At 44.3% G+C, this 16393-nt stretch overlaps 1 protein-coding gene across 1 annotated transcript in view; it reads left to right on the top strand.

The window, feature by feature from the left end:
• LOC138968253 (nuclear pore complex protein Nup98-Nup96-like) overlaps positions 1 to 16393 on the top strand; it is a 49138-nt gene that overhangs the window by 8201 nt on the left and 24544 nt on the right. The window contains exons 5-19 of the mRNA XM_070340815.1: positions 146 to 268; positions 1241 to 1351; positions 2041 to 2204; positions 3923 to 4076; positions 5493 to 5656; positions 6688 to 6816; positions 7933 to 8080; positions 8472 to 8654; positions 10824 to 10887; positions 11558 to 11657; positions 12075 to 12224; positions 12753 to 12946; positions 13824 to 13934; positions 14397 to 14613; positions 15238 to 15448. Coding sequence (XP_070196916.1) covers positions 146 to 268; positions 1241 to 1351; positions 2041 to 2204; positions 3923 to 4076; positions 5493 to 5656; positions 6688 to 6816; positions 7933 to 8080; positions 8472 to 8654; positions 10824 to 10887; positions 11558 to 11657; positions 12075 to 12224; positions 12753 to 12946; positions 13824 to 13934; positions 14397 to 14613; positions 15238 to 15448 — 2223 coding nt within the window. The remainder of the gene's footprint in view (positions 1 to 145; positions 269 to 1240; positions 1352 to 2040; positions 2205 to 3922; positions 4077 to 5492; positions 5657 to 6687; positions 6817 to 7932; positions 8081 to 8471; positions 8655 to 10823; positions 10888 to 11557; positions 11658 to 12074; positions 12225 to 12752; positions 12947 to 13823; positions 13935 to 14396; positions 14614 to 15237; positions 15449 to 16393) is intronic.

Below are 16393 nucleotides of genomic sequence, written 5' to 3'. Positions count from 1 at the left end.
GTAACTTTAAAGCAGAAGTTAGTTGGTTTATTCTGAAGCAATGTTCAGTTTGACAGAAGAACTGAGAGTGTGTGTTTGATTGAACTAAAACCATGTACTATTGAAATAAGACTTTACATTTTTGAGGTCTTTGCTTTGCTTTCAGATTTTGGCACTCCCAGCAACACCAGCACAGCCTCTGGGGGACTGTTCGGACAACAGAGCTCCGGTCTCTTCTCCACGCCACAAGCTGGATCCGCTTTTGGCACCAAGCCTCAGGGCTTTGGAGGTGAGTATAATGGGTCTGCTTAGATCTAGGATCTCTGGTCTGAGAATCAAAGGGAAGTAAGCACATCCTTGCATACTAATCCTCATGAGTCTTGAAGGTCTGGGTCTGCTTACATCTAGGATCTCTGGTCTGAGAATCAAAGGGAAGTAAGGGCATCCTGGCATAATAATCCTCATGAGTCTTACTCCTTTGCATAAGATTCTCTAGGATCTGAGGGTGTAGAAAATGCTGAGTGTTTTTGTGTGTGCTTGTCATTATTACGTCAAATGATTTGTAGACTGCTAGCTAAACTTTGAAACCTGTTACGGTTTTAGTTGATAAAGCTAATACAGCGGTTCCTGCAATTGTGAGGCCCTTCTGAAGAGTGGACTTCTCCCGTTGCAGGACGCCTTCTGTCAAGGCTTTGTAATGATGTGATAAATACAGTATTGTTTTTGTTTCCATTTGTATTGGTCTGTTAACTGATTTGATGCTCATACCTCGGCCTCCTAATCGGAAAGTCGTGAGTTCGAATCCCGGTCGCTGCCGCCTAGCGGGTTAAGAGTAGAGATTTTTCCGATCTCCCAGGTCAACTTATGTGCAGACCTGCCAGTGACTTAACCCCCTTCGTGTGTACACGCAAGCACAAGACCAAGTGCGCACAGAAAAGATCCTGTAATCCATGTCAGAGTTCGGTGGGTTATGGAAACACAAAAATATCCAGCATGCCTACCCAACGAAAGCGGAATGAAGCTGACTATGCTCTTAGAGTATAGTGTGGGGAACCCAAATGGGCAAACAAGCTCACACGTAACCAGAAAAGAAGAAAAATGAAAAAAATTCTGGAACGCTGAAGAAGAAGAAGAAGATGCTCATACCGATTTCTTAATTAGTTTCATTCTTGAATATATAGTAACTGACTCTTCGACCACTGAATGTTTAGTTCATTTAGAAGTACAGTATACCCCTAAGAGTGACCTTTATACTGCACAGGTTTTGGCACCACTCAGACCGCCAGCACCGGAGGAGGGGGTTTGTTTGGCAGCACCACCCAGCAACCAAGCACCGGTGGAGCGTCCTTGTTTGGCCAGCCCAGCGGTGGCTGTAAGTTGTCTTTTGTCTTCTTATTTCATGCCAGCTAGGATACATGTACATCTTCGCAAAGAAACTATGATCAGTATTTGAACAACACTATGCTGTCTGCTGGTAAAATATTTGAATAGTTTAGTTCAGTAAGTTTTTAACCTGCTCCCTGCCAGGAAATAAATTATTTGTATGCAAAGCATTAACTGTATTTACATGAATTGAAAACTTACAGTGTGCCTTTGATGTATAGATGAATACACCACACACACACACACACACACACACACACACACACACACACACACACACAAACACAAACACAAACACACACACACAAACACACACACACACACACACACACACAGATTGTTTGTTTGTTGCTTTTATTCTTCTTTTATTTATTTTGTTGTCCATTATTAAAGCAAGTTACCCAGAACGTCAGCCGACGTCCTACAGACAGCGAAAGACTTAATTAACTGTTTGAATGTTTAGTTTATTTGTGCCTGGTTACCTGGTTAACATTGTTGTTGCTTCTTTTTGTTTTGTTAACCTTGATGGTACAGCGCTTGAGGCAGGGTCTTGCTGGATTTGTAGTACACTTAGTACATCCTTGTTTATCTCTTCATCTTTTCTTCAATGTCATGCACTCTCTTTCCCTCGTTTATCTCCTCGTCCTTTCTAAAATGTGGTGCACTCTCCTCTTTCAGTGTTTGGCTCGACCCCAGGGACAGGGGCTGCCGGTGGAACGACCATCAAGTTCAACCCACCGTCAGGGCAGGACACCATGTCCAAGAGCGGAGTGACCACCAATATCAACACACGGCACCAGTGCATCACGGCTATGAAGGAATATGAAAACAAGAGCATGGAGGTATGTGTGTGTATGTGGAGTGATACAGTTGAATTCTGAATTTGAAACCTAAAAATAAGTCAGGTTTTGAAAGGGAGGGAGCCTTTATATGGGGGTAAATTTACAGAGGTTATGATCAGAAAATCTGACAAAAAAAGGTTTGAAAAGGGGGGGGGGTGCCACTGTAGAGTAAGCAGTGTTGTCCCACACTCAAAGGACAAAAGAATGGTTGAATGTTTCCAATGTTGTGTGGAGAACGCTCAAAGTTTTTATTATTTATACTTTTTTTGTAGTACAAAATTGGGGTTCCCAGATCTGTTTAGCACAGCGGTAAAAGTGAATCGTTTGTCTGAATGGTTGAATGTTTTCAGTGTTCTGTGAACAACACTCATTTTTCTGAACATACACCATTTTTTGTATTTTTGACTCACATGCGAAGCAAAAGTGAGTCTATGTACTCACCCGAGTCGTCCGTCCGTCCGGAAAACTTTAACGTTGGATATTTCTTGGACACTATTCAGTCTATCAGTACCAAATTTGGCAAGATGGTGTATGATGACAAGGCCCCAAAAAACATACATAGCATCTTGACCTTGCTTCAAGGTCAAGGTCGCAGGGGCCATAAATGTTGCCTAAAAAACAGCTATTTTTCACATTTTCTCTGAAGTTTTTGAGATTCAATACCTCACCTATATATGATATATAGGGCAAAGTAAGCTCCATCTTTTGATACCAGTTTGGTTTACCTTGCTTCAAGGTCAAGGTCACAGGAGCTCTTCAAAGTTGGATTGTATACATATTTTGAAGTGACCTTGACCCTGAACTATGGAAGATAACTGTTTCAAACTTAAACATTATGTGGGGCACATGTTATGCTTTCATCATGAGACACATTTGGTCACATATGATCAAGGTCAAGGTCACTTTGACCCTTATGAAATGTGACCAAAATAAGGTAGTGAACCACTAAAAGTGACCATATCTCATGGTAGAAAGAGCCAATAAGCACCATTGTACTTCCTATGTCTTGAATTAACAACTTTGTGTTGCATGACCTTGGATGACCTTGACCTTGGGTCAAGGTCACATGCATTTTGGTAGGAAAAATGTGTAAAGCATGTGAGTCGTATGGGCTTTGCCCTTCTTGTTTAAATTTTTTTTTTAAACCACTTCAATTGCAAAATTGGGGTTCCCTGGTTGGGTGCGTTGAACACAGCAGTGATAGTGAGTCAGTCAGTGGTTTGTGTGTGATAAAAGTGAGATGTTTGTGTGTGATAAAAGTGAGATGTTTGTGTGTGATAAAAGTGAGATGTTTGTGTGTGATAAAAGTGAGATGTTTGTGTGTGATAAAAGTGAGATGTTTGTGTGTGATAAAAGTGAGATGTTGGTGTGTGATAAAAGTGAGGTGTTTGTGTGTGATAAAAGTGAGATGTTTGTGTGTGATAAAAGTGAGGTGTTTGTGTGTGAGATAAAGATGAGATGTTTGTGTGTGTGATAAAAATGAGATGTTTGTGTGTGATAAAAATGAGATGTTTGTGTGTGAGAAAAATGAGATGTTTGTGTGTGATAAAAGTGAGGTGTTTGTGTGTGAGATAAAGATGAGATGTTTGTGTGTGTGATAAAAATGAGATGTTTGTGTGTGATAAAAATGAGATGTTTGTGTGTGATAAAAATGAGATGTTTGTGTGTGATAAAAGTGAGATGTTTGTGTGATAAAAGTGAGATGTGTGTGTGTGCAGGAGCTGAGAATGGAGGACTACACAGCCAACAGGAAGGGAAAGCAGGCAGGAACAGCCACAAGTTTCTTCAGCCAGCCAGCTCCTCAGGCCACTCAGGCCGGCAACACGGGTTTCTCCTTTGGTCAGCCTGCTGCCGCGTCCACCGGAGGCTTCTGTGAGTAGTTACTGCGTGTCCACAAGCTTTCTCTTGACTCTTCTGATTACTTAGGAATGAGCAGTGTTAGGCGGCCGGCAGGCTGTCCATTGGGGGGGGGGGGGGGGGGTTGGGTTCCACTGTCACGGGACATGACGAAGGAGAGTCGTATAAAGCATTTGCTTTTATTGGCTCACGAAGTGTAGCCTATGCGATCGTAACTTTGTCTGTCTGTGCGTGCGTGTGTGTGTGCGTGTGTGTGTGTGTGTATGTCTGTGGTAGAAACCTTAACATTTCCGAGTCTATGTGTGAGTGGTTATCCAAGACTATGGATAAAGCTCGCATAAGATTACGTCACGGTCAAAAGTGTTTGACGTCAATTAATGCATCATGACGGCATGCCTCCCTGTAGTCTTTCTCTCTCGCGTGGTGTGTGTGGTCTCGGTCATTGTTATTTTGAGCGGGCCGAGACTATTTGGCAGTCGTGTCCCTGTAAGTAGGCTACATGCAGACACAGACAGATCTAGATCTAGTGTCTCTCTTTCTTGCACAGTGTCACCTAAGCTTACTGTGTGTGTGGGTGTGTATGTGTGACGGAGTGATTGAGTTTGTGTTACTGTTTGTCTATTTCTTACGTGAGCCTTGAAGGCTTCGCCTCTTGTTGTGTTAGCGTTGGGTTCTGTATTATATTGTGGTCCCGTTAGGTTATGAATTGCAATTTGTTGTTGTTTTTTCCTGCAATTAATATGCTTTTTGAGTCACTTGAGAAAAAGTGACTCTATGTAATCGGTCAGTGTTAGTCTGTCCGGCCGTCCGGCCGTCCGTCCGTAGACACCACCTTAACGTTGGACTTTTCTCGGAAACTATCAAAGCGATCGGGCTCATATTTTGTTTAGTCGTGACCTCCAATGACCTCTACACTTTAACGATGGTTTCGTTGACCTTTGACCTTTTTCAAGGTCACAGGTCAGCGTCAAAGGAAAAATTAGACATTTTATATCTTTGACAAAGTTCATCGGATGTGATTGAAACTTTGTAGGATTATTCTTTACATCAAAGTATTTACATCTGTAGCCTTTTACGAACGTTATCAGAAAAACAAGGGAGATAACTAGCCTTTTCTGTTCGGCAACACACAACTTAACGTTGGGCTTTTCTCGGAAACTATAAAAGTGACCGGGCTCAAATTTTATGTGAACGTGACTCATTGTGTTGTGAATAGCAATTTCTTCCTGTCCATCTGATGCCTCATATAATATTCAGAACTGCGAAAGTGACTCGATCGAGCGTTTGCTCTTCTTGTTACATTTAGTACAAAGCTTCCGCTGGTGTAACTCTGTAGTTCAGTGAGCCATGCAAGCCTCCAAACCACTACAAGGAGGCGACTCTTGGGTGCTGAAAACGAAAGCTGTAATATTCTGCCTTGATGTGTTTCAGCTAGTTTTGGTAGCGGAGGCACCGTCACCAGCACAGGGGGGCTGTTTGGGGGCACCAAACCCCTGTTCGGACCCACCGCAACAGCCACCGCCACCACCCAGTCCGGATTTTCTTTTGGCTCAGCCGCTCCCGCACAGACAGGCTCCGTCTTTGGTCAGGCAAAGGTAAGAATTCTTTTTTTGCGTTCATAGGCTGAAACTCCCATTTGCACGAGTGGGCTTTTACGTGTATGACCGTTTTTACCCGGCTAGGCCACTGTGCCTGTCTACCGTAAGAATAGAAATACAAGTAAGGCTAGAGGACGTCAGAGTATAGAGATTATCATGGGTCCATAAAGAACTTGAATGAAGGTTCATTCAGTTCCTCATCTTATTAGAATAGAGAATAACTTAAGTTGCTATACAGTAAACCCCCCTTAGAAGAACCTTCAAAATGGTTTGAAAATCAGGTCTTGATATGAAGGTGACTTTACAGACGTTGTCAACGGAAAATCTGTAGAAAAGAAAAATTAAAGGGGAGGGTTCACTGTACTTTCTGTAAGCTGTATCAAACAAATCTTGCAACTTGAAGGTTGCTGTCGTGTGTCGAGCGTTCGCACATAACACCAACAGCAGGAAATCACGGCATCGACCAATGAGTGTGCACCATACAAAAATCAACTTCTTTCAAGTGCTCTCATTGGCTTACAAAATAAGCTTCTCGCGCGTTCACATCGCCAGCGAGATTGTATTTGCACAACCAAGATGGCGGACCAGCGTCTGCTAAAAGCTGTCTGCTTCAAGGGTTTGTCCGTTGTTGACAAGTAACGAACCCAATCGGGACTAAAAAAGGGTGTCCGCGTCCGCGCCTTTGAGGTGTTCGCTCTTTTAAGGTGTTTTTGAGAGTAAAATACATCCGTCCTCACTTGAATTGTCCGTTATGCTAAGGTGTCCGCCGAAATAAGGGTCCGCTAGATGCAGGTTTTACTGTACAGTGGAACCCCCCTTTTAAGACCTCCAAAAATCTTATAAAATCGGGTTTTTAAAGGGAGGGAGTCTTAAAATGGAGGTAAATTTACAAAGGCTATGAACAAAAAGTCTGAGAAAACAGGGTCTTAAAAGGGAGGAAGTCTTAAAATGGGGGGTCCACTGTATAACATACCTTGCTTGTTTTTTGATCACGTCAGTTGTCATGTCACTTGGTTTGTTTGTTTCAGCCTCTGTTTGGTACTCCGACATCAACCCCACAGACCGGTGGAATGTTCGGCACCAGCCAACAATCAGCCTTCGGCACGTCCACAGCATTCGGAGCCTCCACCGGCTTTGGCGCAACAGGATCGACAGGGGTAAGCTTTTTCTTTACAAATGATGGAACCTCCATTTAAAGATCTAACAATTCTGAGAAAATTGCGTCTGAAAAAGGAGGGAGTCCAAAAATGGGAGTAAATTTACAGAGGTTATGAACAGAAAATTGAGAAAACAAGGTCTTCTTCTTCTTCTGCGTTCGTGGGCTGAAACTCCCACGTACACTCGTGTTGTTTGCACGAGTGGATTTTACATGTATGACCGTTTTTTACCCCGCCATTTAGGCAGCCATACGCCGCTTTGGAGGAAGCATGCTGGGTATTTTCGTGTTTCTATAACCCACCGAACTCTGACATGGATTACAGGATCTTTTTCGTTGCGCACTTGGTCTTGTGCTTGCGTGTACACACGGGGGGGTGTTCGGACACCGAGGAGAGTCTGCACACAAAGTTGACTCTGAGAAATAAATCTCTCGCCGAACGTGGGGACGAACTCACGCTGACAGCGGCCAACTGGATACAAATCCAGCCCGCTACCGTCTGAGCTACATCCCCGCCCCTAACAAGGTCTTACAGGGAGAGAGTCAGGCCCACTCCGCCTCTCAGCTTTACAGCCAGATGACAACTTTTCACTAAGAAAGCTCTACTTTTCTAAGGGGACACACTCGCAATAGCGTTCAACGACATTGAATGCCACCATACAGCAGTTCTCGTGGTTTGTTCAACCCCTGAGCCAATCGGGGCCCCGTGTGACCAACTTTATTCATACCTATAGAGTCGTTTGCGGTTTCAAAGCAACTCTACATCTGCAATGGCACGTTATTGTGTACCTCTGAATCTAAAATACAATTGACTGGGAGTGACACCAAATGACTGAGCGGCGCAGGTTGACTTCAAAAGAAACTAGCCATATGCAGAAAATGCATGGGTGCAACTCTGCCGGCTACACGCCGGCAGCCGGTTTTGGGTTTCATCGGCTGCCGATGTTTTTGTTCCAGGAGAGGATTTTTTTGGCATTTTAAATACTAAAAAAGCTGGACCCCAACTTTTGCCGGTTTTTGGAATTTTCCAGGTTGCACCCATGAAAATGTGTCACATTCAGGGGAGGCAATGATTATGTCGCTTCAGTTGCGTTTAACGTTTGTACGTTATTTTCAGGGAGGCCTGCTGGGCAGCAAACCCATGGGGTTCGGAACAACCACGACGGCATCCACAGGGTTCGGGGTTGGTGGTGGCAGCCTCTTCAACAAACCGGCCGCCTCCTCTGCTTTCTCCTTTGGCCCAACGGGCAACACAGGATTTGGTGGTAAGTCATTCACAAAGAAGAGAGTTTTAGGCACTTTGCCTTGTGCTTCAATGGCTTTGTTCGTGCAGTTAAAAATGCCATTAAAAAAACCCCGCATTTTGAACAAGCGTCCGAATTTCAGTTACCGTTGTTTAACTGTAGAATTTGTGTCTTTTCAGTAAATTACCTGTTAAAATCCCAATAGAGTGCCTGTTATAAGAGTCATAACAGTTATTTAACTTGTAAATCAGCGAGTATTACCAGTAGACTGGTTCGCATATTTTTCACTTTTCTGTATTTGGAGCGTTAATATCTTTTTGTTTACTTGTTGTATGTATATGGAGCGTTTACGTTGATTTGTTTCTTAAAAAAATGTATGAAGAAGATTTAACGCACCACGTTTTTTCCACAGGGGGAACAACAGGTGGTAGTTTGTTTGGAGCCGGCAAACCAGGTGGATTTGGAGCGCCAACTGGTCTGGGAGCTGGGTCCTCTTTTGGAACCGGCTTGGGCACCACCGGCACCACGGGGGGTATGTTCGGCAACCCGCAGGCTAAAACTGGTTTCAACTTCAACCCCGCAGGGACTACTGGAAGTGAGTTTATTTTAGATTTATGCTTTCTGTAGTTATACACTGAACGGCAAAAGTTAGGGACCGCCCTTGAAAAAACCAGCTGACTTCATCTGTGCCAAACTCCTTGTTCCTAAGTTTATAAAACCAAATGGCTGTCAGGCTGTACACACCAGTGGGTGAGCAATGCTGTGTTAGCAGGAAACTTGCTCGGGATCCACGGAGGCCTGGCTAGGGCACGAGACAGAAACTGCCAAACTGCAAAAAGTGGACCATTTTTACGCTGGCGCGTGGGCAAGCCTGGGCGGGAAAGATGAAAAATTCGTTATGCACGTGCAGGGGGGATGTGTTGAGAGTGAACTGTTGTCACCAGTTAGGCTTTATAGTCCCGCGATTTTCCGCTAGCCACCATCTTCTCACAATGCCTCCCAGACGTAAGGTTACCACCTTCAACAAAGCCCGGGCCATCACATGGCTGCAAGACGGCGTAAGCAAGCGAGAAGTGGGCAGACGACTTGGAGTGTCCCATTCTGTCGTGGTCAGGCTGCATCAGAAGTTCCAGGCCACCAACAGCGTTCTGGAGAGGCCCAGGTCAGGACGGCCTGGGTTTTTTCAAGGGCGGTCCCTAACTTTTGCCGTTCAGTATACAGCAGTCCCTCTCATGAACGGACACCCTTGGGCCGTAGCAAAACTGTCCGTACATTGCAGGTGTCCGGTCACGGGAGGGGTGACCACACCACCCCCTCCCCCATACACTCACACAGAGACACACAAACAACAGGATTGAGTCTATGCTAATCACTTCTTGTGGCTACTAAACAATAAACTCCTAATACTTCTTTAAACATTCTGTAAAAATGATTTGTATGAAAAGTGTTGAAAAGAAGAGATAAAATAAATCCTCAAGGCAGTGAACACACTCACCATGCACTGACATACGAAAGCAGCCACACAAACACAGCACAGAGGAGCGTGTGCAGATGCTTTGCAAGAATAAGCTTGAAACCCAGTTTGAATAAATAGCAGCAGATAGAGCTGCATGTCATAATCATGTAATTTATTTTCATCTTGTCTGGCTTTATTGACTGCATGCCGATCATGTGGCATGGCAGTGACTTTTCACTCTTCAGTCGGAAATACACTGTACATAACACAGCTCCCACTCTCCCTCACTAATGCCTCCCAAGCCGTGACAACTGATGCTTGGAAATTGTGTGGAAGAGTACACCTCTCTATTTCTCTCCAATGCTCTTCCTGCTGACATGCAGTGACACCGGACACCCCACAGAGTTTAGCCAGCTACCCCTCCATCCCCCCCCCCTCCCCCTCTCCACGGACCTACATTAGAATGTAGGTCCGTGCTCTCTCTCTCACTCCCTCCAGCCATGTACTGTTGGGCTGTGGCCAGAGAGGTCAGCTCCAACTGTTCACTCAGAGCAAAACCAGTTGACTGTGTCGTAACTTTTGACACAGCAAGACAACTGAAGGGTTCACAGATTAGGCAACCGACTCACTGGTCAAGGCTGAGGGGAAACAAGAGTATCTTGTCAATGAAAGAGGTTACACACAGACACACGATGCTGAGAACTGTGGCCGGTTTTTCACTCTCTTTCGCTCAGGACCTTCATCGACTGTGGTTTCTGTTGTTTACGTCCAACAGACAAGAATAAAGAGCACAGTGCAGTTTCATGTTGGCATCTTCGCATGTACTCCACTCCTGACCAAAACTACCCCCCCTGCTGATGGGTACAGGTGCACTCAAGTTACCAGTGACTGTCGTCACGCCATTGCGGCTGTGATCTTTGCACCAAGAGCCGGACTGCTCTGTTATCGATTTTGTTGTGGTGAAAATTTGACGATGGTCTGTCCGTACATTGGAGGTATGACCTGCTGTTGGGACCGAAAATGAGTGTCCGTGTCCACGTTTTGCAGGTGTCCGTTTAAGGGGGGGCAAATATAGAAGGAAAACACTCCGTGCCGAGCAAATGTGTCCGTACATGTCAGGTGTCCGCTCACGCCGGGGGCCGTACATTGCAGGGACTGCTGTACAACATAATACTATATAAACTTTTTGTGTGTCAGTGGAAAAAAAACAACCTTAAAAATTCAACTTGAGAAATTCATGTTGTGGTTGACAGCTTTTGAAGTCAAGATGCATTTTTCATGTTATGCCTTTACTTTTTTGTGTTTCAGCGTTTTCCCTGGGAGGTACCTCCACTGGTGGTTTGCTGGGTGGAAATGCAGCAACTCTTGGAACGTAAGTCCTTGCTTCCTACTGGACAATGTTTGTCTGGCAATATTCAGACTAAGCCCTGTGTGAGCTTCGCTGTCACACTGAAGGAATCTCACATTTTTACTCTTCTTTCAATATGTGATGTCACTTTTACAGGGCTGTGTCTGGAGTATGATGGTTTTTTTTTTTGGTTTTTTTTTTGCATTGCACAGTTGCTTTGTATAGTCTAGCGCTCTTTCTCAGTCAAAACCCGTCAGGAAGTCTTTTGAAACTGATTAATTCTCATTAGTATTTTTGAATATTAAATAACTCCCCTCAACACTCCATGGTGTTTTGAAGTTTCTGTGACTGGACCACACACATCAGAACACTCCACATTCACTCCTTGACAAATGGCAGGTGGGGAAGGTAACACAGAACACTCCACATTCACTCCTTGACAAATGGCAGGTGGGGAAGGTAACATAGTTACAAAATGCCAAAACACTATTTGCAGAAAAAAGGTGAGTAGGGCCATATTAAAACGCTTTTCCCCCGAAATCGGCGTATAAACCCTGAATGGCGGGGTAAAAACTGTCATACACGTAAAAACCCACTCATGCTAAAACATGAGTGAATGTGGGAGTTTCAGTCCATGAACGAAGAAGAAGAAGAAAAGGCTTTGTTATAAATGTTATTTTTTCTTCATTTTTAGAACAACCAGCACAACCAGCAACACAGCGGCAGAGCTTCAACAGCAACTTCTGGCCGTCTCGCCCTACGGTGATTCCCCGCTCTTCTGGAATCTCAAAAATGTAAGCATAACATGTAATAATGTCTTTGATATTCAAGTTTCTGTTGTTGATTGGTTTAAATTCGTCCAGCATGAACTCTGCAGATGTTTTAATGGATGAGCGCCTTTCTAATACTCTATTAGTTTAATTAATTCATGGTTTAGGATTATGTGGATTGTTTGCCCATGTTAAAGATTCTTGAATATGATGGCTGAGAGGCATAGTTGGTTTGCTTTTTTCCTTCAGTTAGATATCCTTTGTTGGAGTCTTTTAACTTGCACAGCTTGATTAAAACCGGCATGTGCTAACATAAATCTTGCTCTGTGAGTTTTAGAAGTCAAACTTTGAGAATTGGGAGGGAGAGAGGTGTTAAATGACACTATTGTCATGTGCACGTTACCTGAACAATCTTCCTCATGCTTTGTATCATTCTTGCAGCAAAATGCTGGAAAGCGTGAGGAGATCTTGAAACCTACGAACCCAGCAGCCCAGAAAGCCGTGTTGAGTTCCGGCGGTTACAAAGTCAGCCCTAGACCAGTGGCGAAGATCAAGCCCAAGTCTCTGCACAGTCTGCTGTCTGGCAGCAAGGTAAGATGACGGTCTTTGATTGCACTAATGATCTTGCATAATGGCCACTGGTTGGTGTGATGTTATGAATGCATGTTGCATCAACAACAAAAAATGGGGAAAGCAGCCCAAATTTCCATGAGGGTAACCTCACAGGACTATAGGAATTCTTATCCTTAAGAGGTCTGCTAACAGTGTGAATAAAAAGTAGAATTGTGGAGAATTTTTCAACGTGTTGTTTTACTAACATATGAATTTGCCTGAAAGTATCCTAGCTATTTTCAAGCTTTTGGGGCATTTTTGTTTTTGGAGGGGGGGGGGGGGGATGTGTTGCTATGTATCTGTGATGTGATAGCACTTTGGCTTTTATTCCAATGCATTGTCAGTGAGATTTGGCGGGGGGGGGGGGGGGGGGGGGGGATAATAAGTCAATTAAGCAGTTTCTTTCGAGAAAACATATCTGGATTCAAAATCGGTTCTATGCACCAACACATACTGTAGTAAGCTGGGGAATTGTTTCAACATCTATCAAATCTTTCGTCTACGCAGGGCCAGCTGTTTGATAATCTGGACAACGAGGAAGACCTTGGGTTTGGAGGCGAGACGTTCGTCCCCCGGCGCAGCGTCAAGAAGCTGGTGCTAAAGAAAGGAGGAGGGGGAGGAGGCAGCATTATGAGTCGCTCGGTCTCTGATGGTCGCAACAGCCCTCAACCGGTCAACCAGAATGTCACTCCTATCACCAGGTGAGTTGGTTGGTGTGAGTGTGTGTGTGTGTGTGTGTTTGTGTGTGTGTCCCATGAGTGACTGCTTAGGAATTTGGGATGTTATTTAGTGCAACTCTCAACTCTTAGTAAATGTGATATGATTTAGCGTTTTTATTGCAATTCTTAATTCTAAGTTGATATGTATGTAACCGCCCGACATTGCATCGCAATTTTCCTTGTTTTTTTTCGACGGCGGCTAATATCAGTTACGCGGCCTATACGTGGCTCGTCCCAATTTTCTTTTTTTAAAGTCGGGGGTGCGGCTTATAAAACGGTGCGTCTTGTAATCCGTCAAATACGGTACTCTTAAAATGGGGGTACATTTATAGAGGCTATGAACAGGTCCGAGAAAAGAGAGTCTTGAAAGAAAGGGAGGCTTGCATTGGGGGTCTTAAAAGGGGGGGTTCAGGAGAGCCTTGGTAACGAGGAGTGTTAGGCCATGCATGTGTGGTGCAAATAACGGGCAGTTGTGGCTTTTTCAGTAAAGTCTGACTAAAATGTTGATAAAAAGTAAACAGTATCACTCTCGCTAGTTTGGTATGGACAATTCATTCACCTCTTGCGCCGAATAAAAATTCTTTGTTTCGTCCTGTTGAACTTTATTTGCTTTGATTGTATTACATTATGCTTACACCCTTGGTTATGGATTGATAATCTTGGAGTCAGAGAACCAACTATAAAGATGATGCATTCAGATGAGATATTGTCAGGGGCAATAAAATGAAGGGTAATAACCTGATTTAGCCCAGTATGAGGTTCACGGCCCCACTAAGTGAATCCCAAACAATTCTTCTTTCAGTAGAACGGATCACTTTCATGGGGAAACAAAATGAAAAGTGCTATGTTTTTTACACAGGCAATTACAACAGCAAGGTCAAGGTGACGACGCAGACAGGGGGGACACAATCACACTCAACCGTCTGTCCGACATCCCCCCTCCAAGGAATGACGACCATCAGCTCAGAGAGTGAGTTAAACAAATGTTCAGTGGGTTGACTTGGAGAGAGAGAGATTGTGTGTGCGTGCATGTGTAACTGGACTTGTTTCAGAAAAAGGAGGGAAAAAAAAGGAAGAATTTATTCTGCCATACACCGCCCTGATATGGCCCTTCGTGGTCGGCTGGGCGTTAAGCAAAACAAACAACAACAACAACAAAAAATCTGCCATATAACATAAAAGCCATTGGTATTTGTTAATTCAGTAATGTTGATATGTGTGCTTGTGTCAGTTTACAAGTTTTTTCACGTCAACGTGTGCTTGTTTGAATTCTTGTGCACAGGAGCGTGCAACATATAAGTATATGTGTTTGTGCATAGATACATGTCGTTTTTCAATCCAGACATTTGTTCTAAAAAATAAAAAAAATAAAAATAAAAAATAAAAAAATAATAATAGTTTGCCTATCTGACATATCCCACACTCTTTTCAGGCGCGGGTCAATGGACGACACGATTGAGAGCCTGTACCCCAGATTACCGGAGTCCAACACAGGTGGAAACCTTTATCCCAGGCTGCCAGAGTCTACGGATTTCCGAGGCCAGGAGAGAGATGAGTACGACCGGAGCCGAGAATCAAACCATGCGGAACAGGACGTCACCTATGATGGAAATGTCACCAACAGCAACCTGTCCAATGCCTCGCTTGATGTAAGGATTTAAAAAAAAAAAAAAAAAATATATATATATATATACAGTCAAGTGCACAGTGATATATACATTTCATTTTGTGTTTTGTTTAAATTCCTTGCCTCTCTCTCTTAATATTTAAAACAACACTTTTTTCTTTGCTGACTCAGCAAATTCATTAACTAATCTTTTCGAGGAACAAAGATATTTTATTCCAGTCATTTAACCATTACCTTTGAAATTAGTCTCACTTTGTCTGGAAGGGAAACTAGCAGCAACCAGAATGGTGCTACCTAGGTGTGTGCGTTGTCAGGTGTAATCACCCACCTGCTCTCAAGGGCTGATATGCACAAAGCGAAAGTGGGTGGGAGCCAGCAGCCGGGTCTGATTGGTTGACACTGTGGTTTGTGGTTATTTCAACCAATCATACCCGGCTGCTGGCTCCCACCCACTTTCGCTTCGTGCACATGTCAGCCCTGATTCAGATTTGTCAATGTGACTGGAGGATAAAAGGTCCTGTACTCTACCGGCTGAGCTAGCAGACACCCATTACAGTGAAAGACCTAAATGTGAATAGTTTCAAACACAGAGACCGCTTGATTCTCTTATGTACTTCCTCATTCCTGCCACATTTTTTGTCAACAGCCGTTACCAGTGGATGGGCCCCCTCACCCGGCGGGGATCCGCCTGACCCGGCCCGGCTACTACACCATTCCGTCCATGGATGAGCTGGCGCACATGTTGGACAAGGACGGTAACTGTTTAGTGGAGGAGCTGACCATCGGCCGCGAGAACTACGGCAGTGTCTTCTTCTACGGCGTTATCAACGTCGCCGGTTTGGATCTGGACTCCATAGGTTCGTGCAATTGGATGCCTCTGTTTTGTCTGTTGGTTTTCTTTTGAGCTGCTTTTTTTTTTTAGGACGCTCGAAGAATATAACTTTTGTGGATTTATAAAGAGTTTTCTTCTTCCTTGCTCCTTCAGACCACAGCTGTTCCCAGGGTTTCATTTCTGCCTCTTTAGCTGCAGGCAGGCCAAGCAATGTTGAGCAACCATCCTTCCCCCACAGCAGAGAAAACACAACAGCAGCAGGCTATCTCAGTGCCAATAAGTCCCATCTCCTGGCCAGCCACTGATAAGTCCCATCTCCTGGCCAGCCACTGATAAGTCCCATCTCCTGGCCAGCCACTGATAAGTCCCATCTCCTGGCCAGCCACTGATAAGTCCCATCTCCTGGCCAGCCACTGATAAGTCCCATCTCCTGGCCAGCCACTGATAAGTCCCATCTCCTGGCCAGCCACTGATAAGTCCCATCTCCTGGCCAGCCACTGATAAGTCCCATCTCCTGGCCAGCCACTGATAAGTCCCATCTCCTGGCAAAGCGCAGAAGCATATTTGTATAACAAGCAAGCAAGCTCAAGAGCACGCTGGCTGCAGTGTTGGCAGCCAAATGGTTCCCTCTGCCCTGGCTATTTTTAACTCGCCCCTTCCTCAGCTGAAATGCAAGCAAGGAACAGCTGTGAGACAGCAGCTTTCATGGGTGTAATCAGATCTTAGGTCTTCTCTGCTTTTGTATCTCTTGACTTGCTCTTCTTCTCATAACACTCAAGAACAGAACTTTTGCAGATTTATAACCATTCTCCAGTTGTCATTTTTGGCTCACGTTAGTGTAGCCTATGCGATGCTAACTTTTGTCTGTCTGTGCGTGTGTGTCTATGTGTGTGATAGAAACTTTAACATTTGACTGAACACCGAAATACTAATTTTACCGGGTTATTATCCAAGCAACAGCTTCAAAGTA

The sequence above is a fragment of the Littorina saxatilis genome, linkage group LG6 (assembly GCF_037325665.1).
Source record: "Littorina saxatilis isolate snail1 linkage group LG6, US_GU_Lsax_2.0, whole genome shotgun sequence".
NCBI lineage: Eukaryota > Metazoa > Mollusca > Gastropoda > Littorinimorpha > Littorinidae > Littorina > Littorina saxatilis.
The sequence above is the reverse complement of the archived record's forward strand: the minus strand, read 5'-3'. Positions and strand labels throughout refer to the sequence as shown.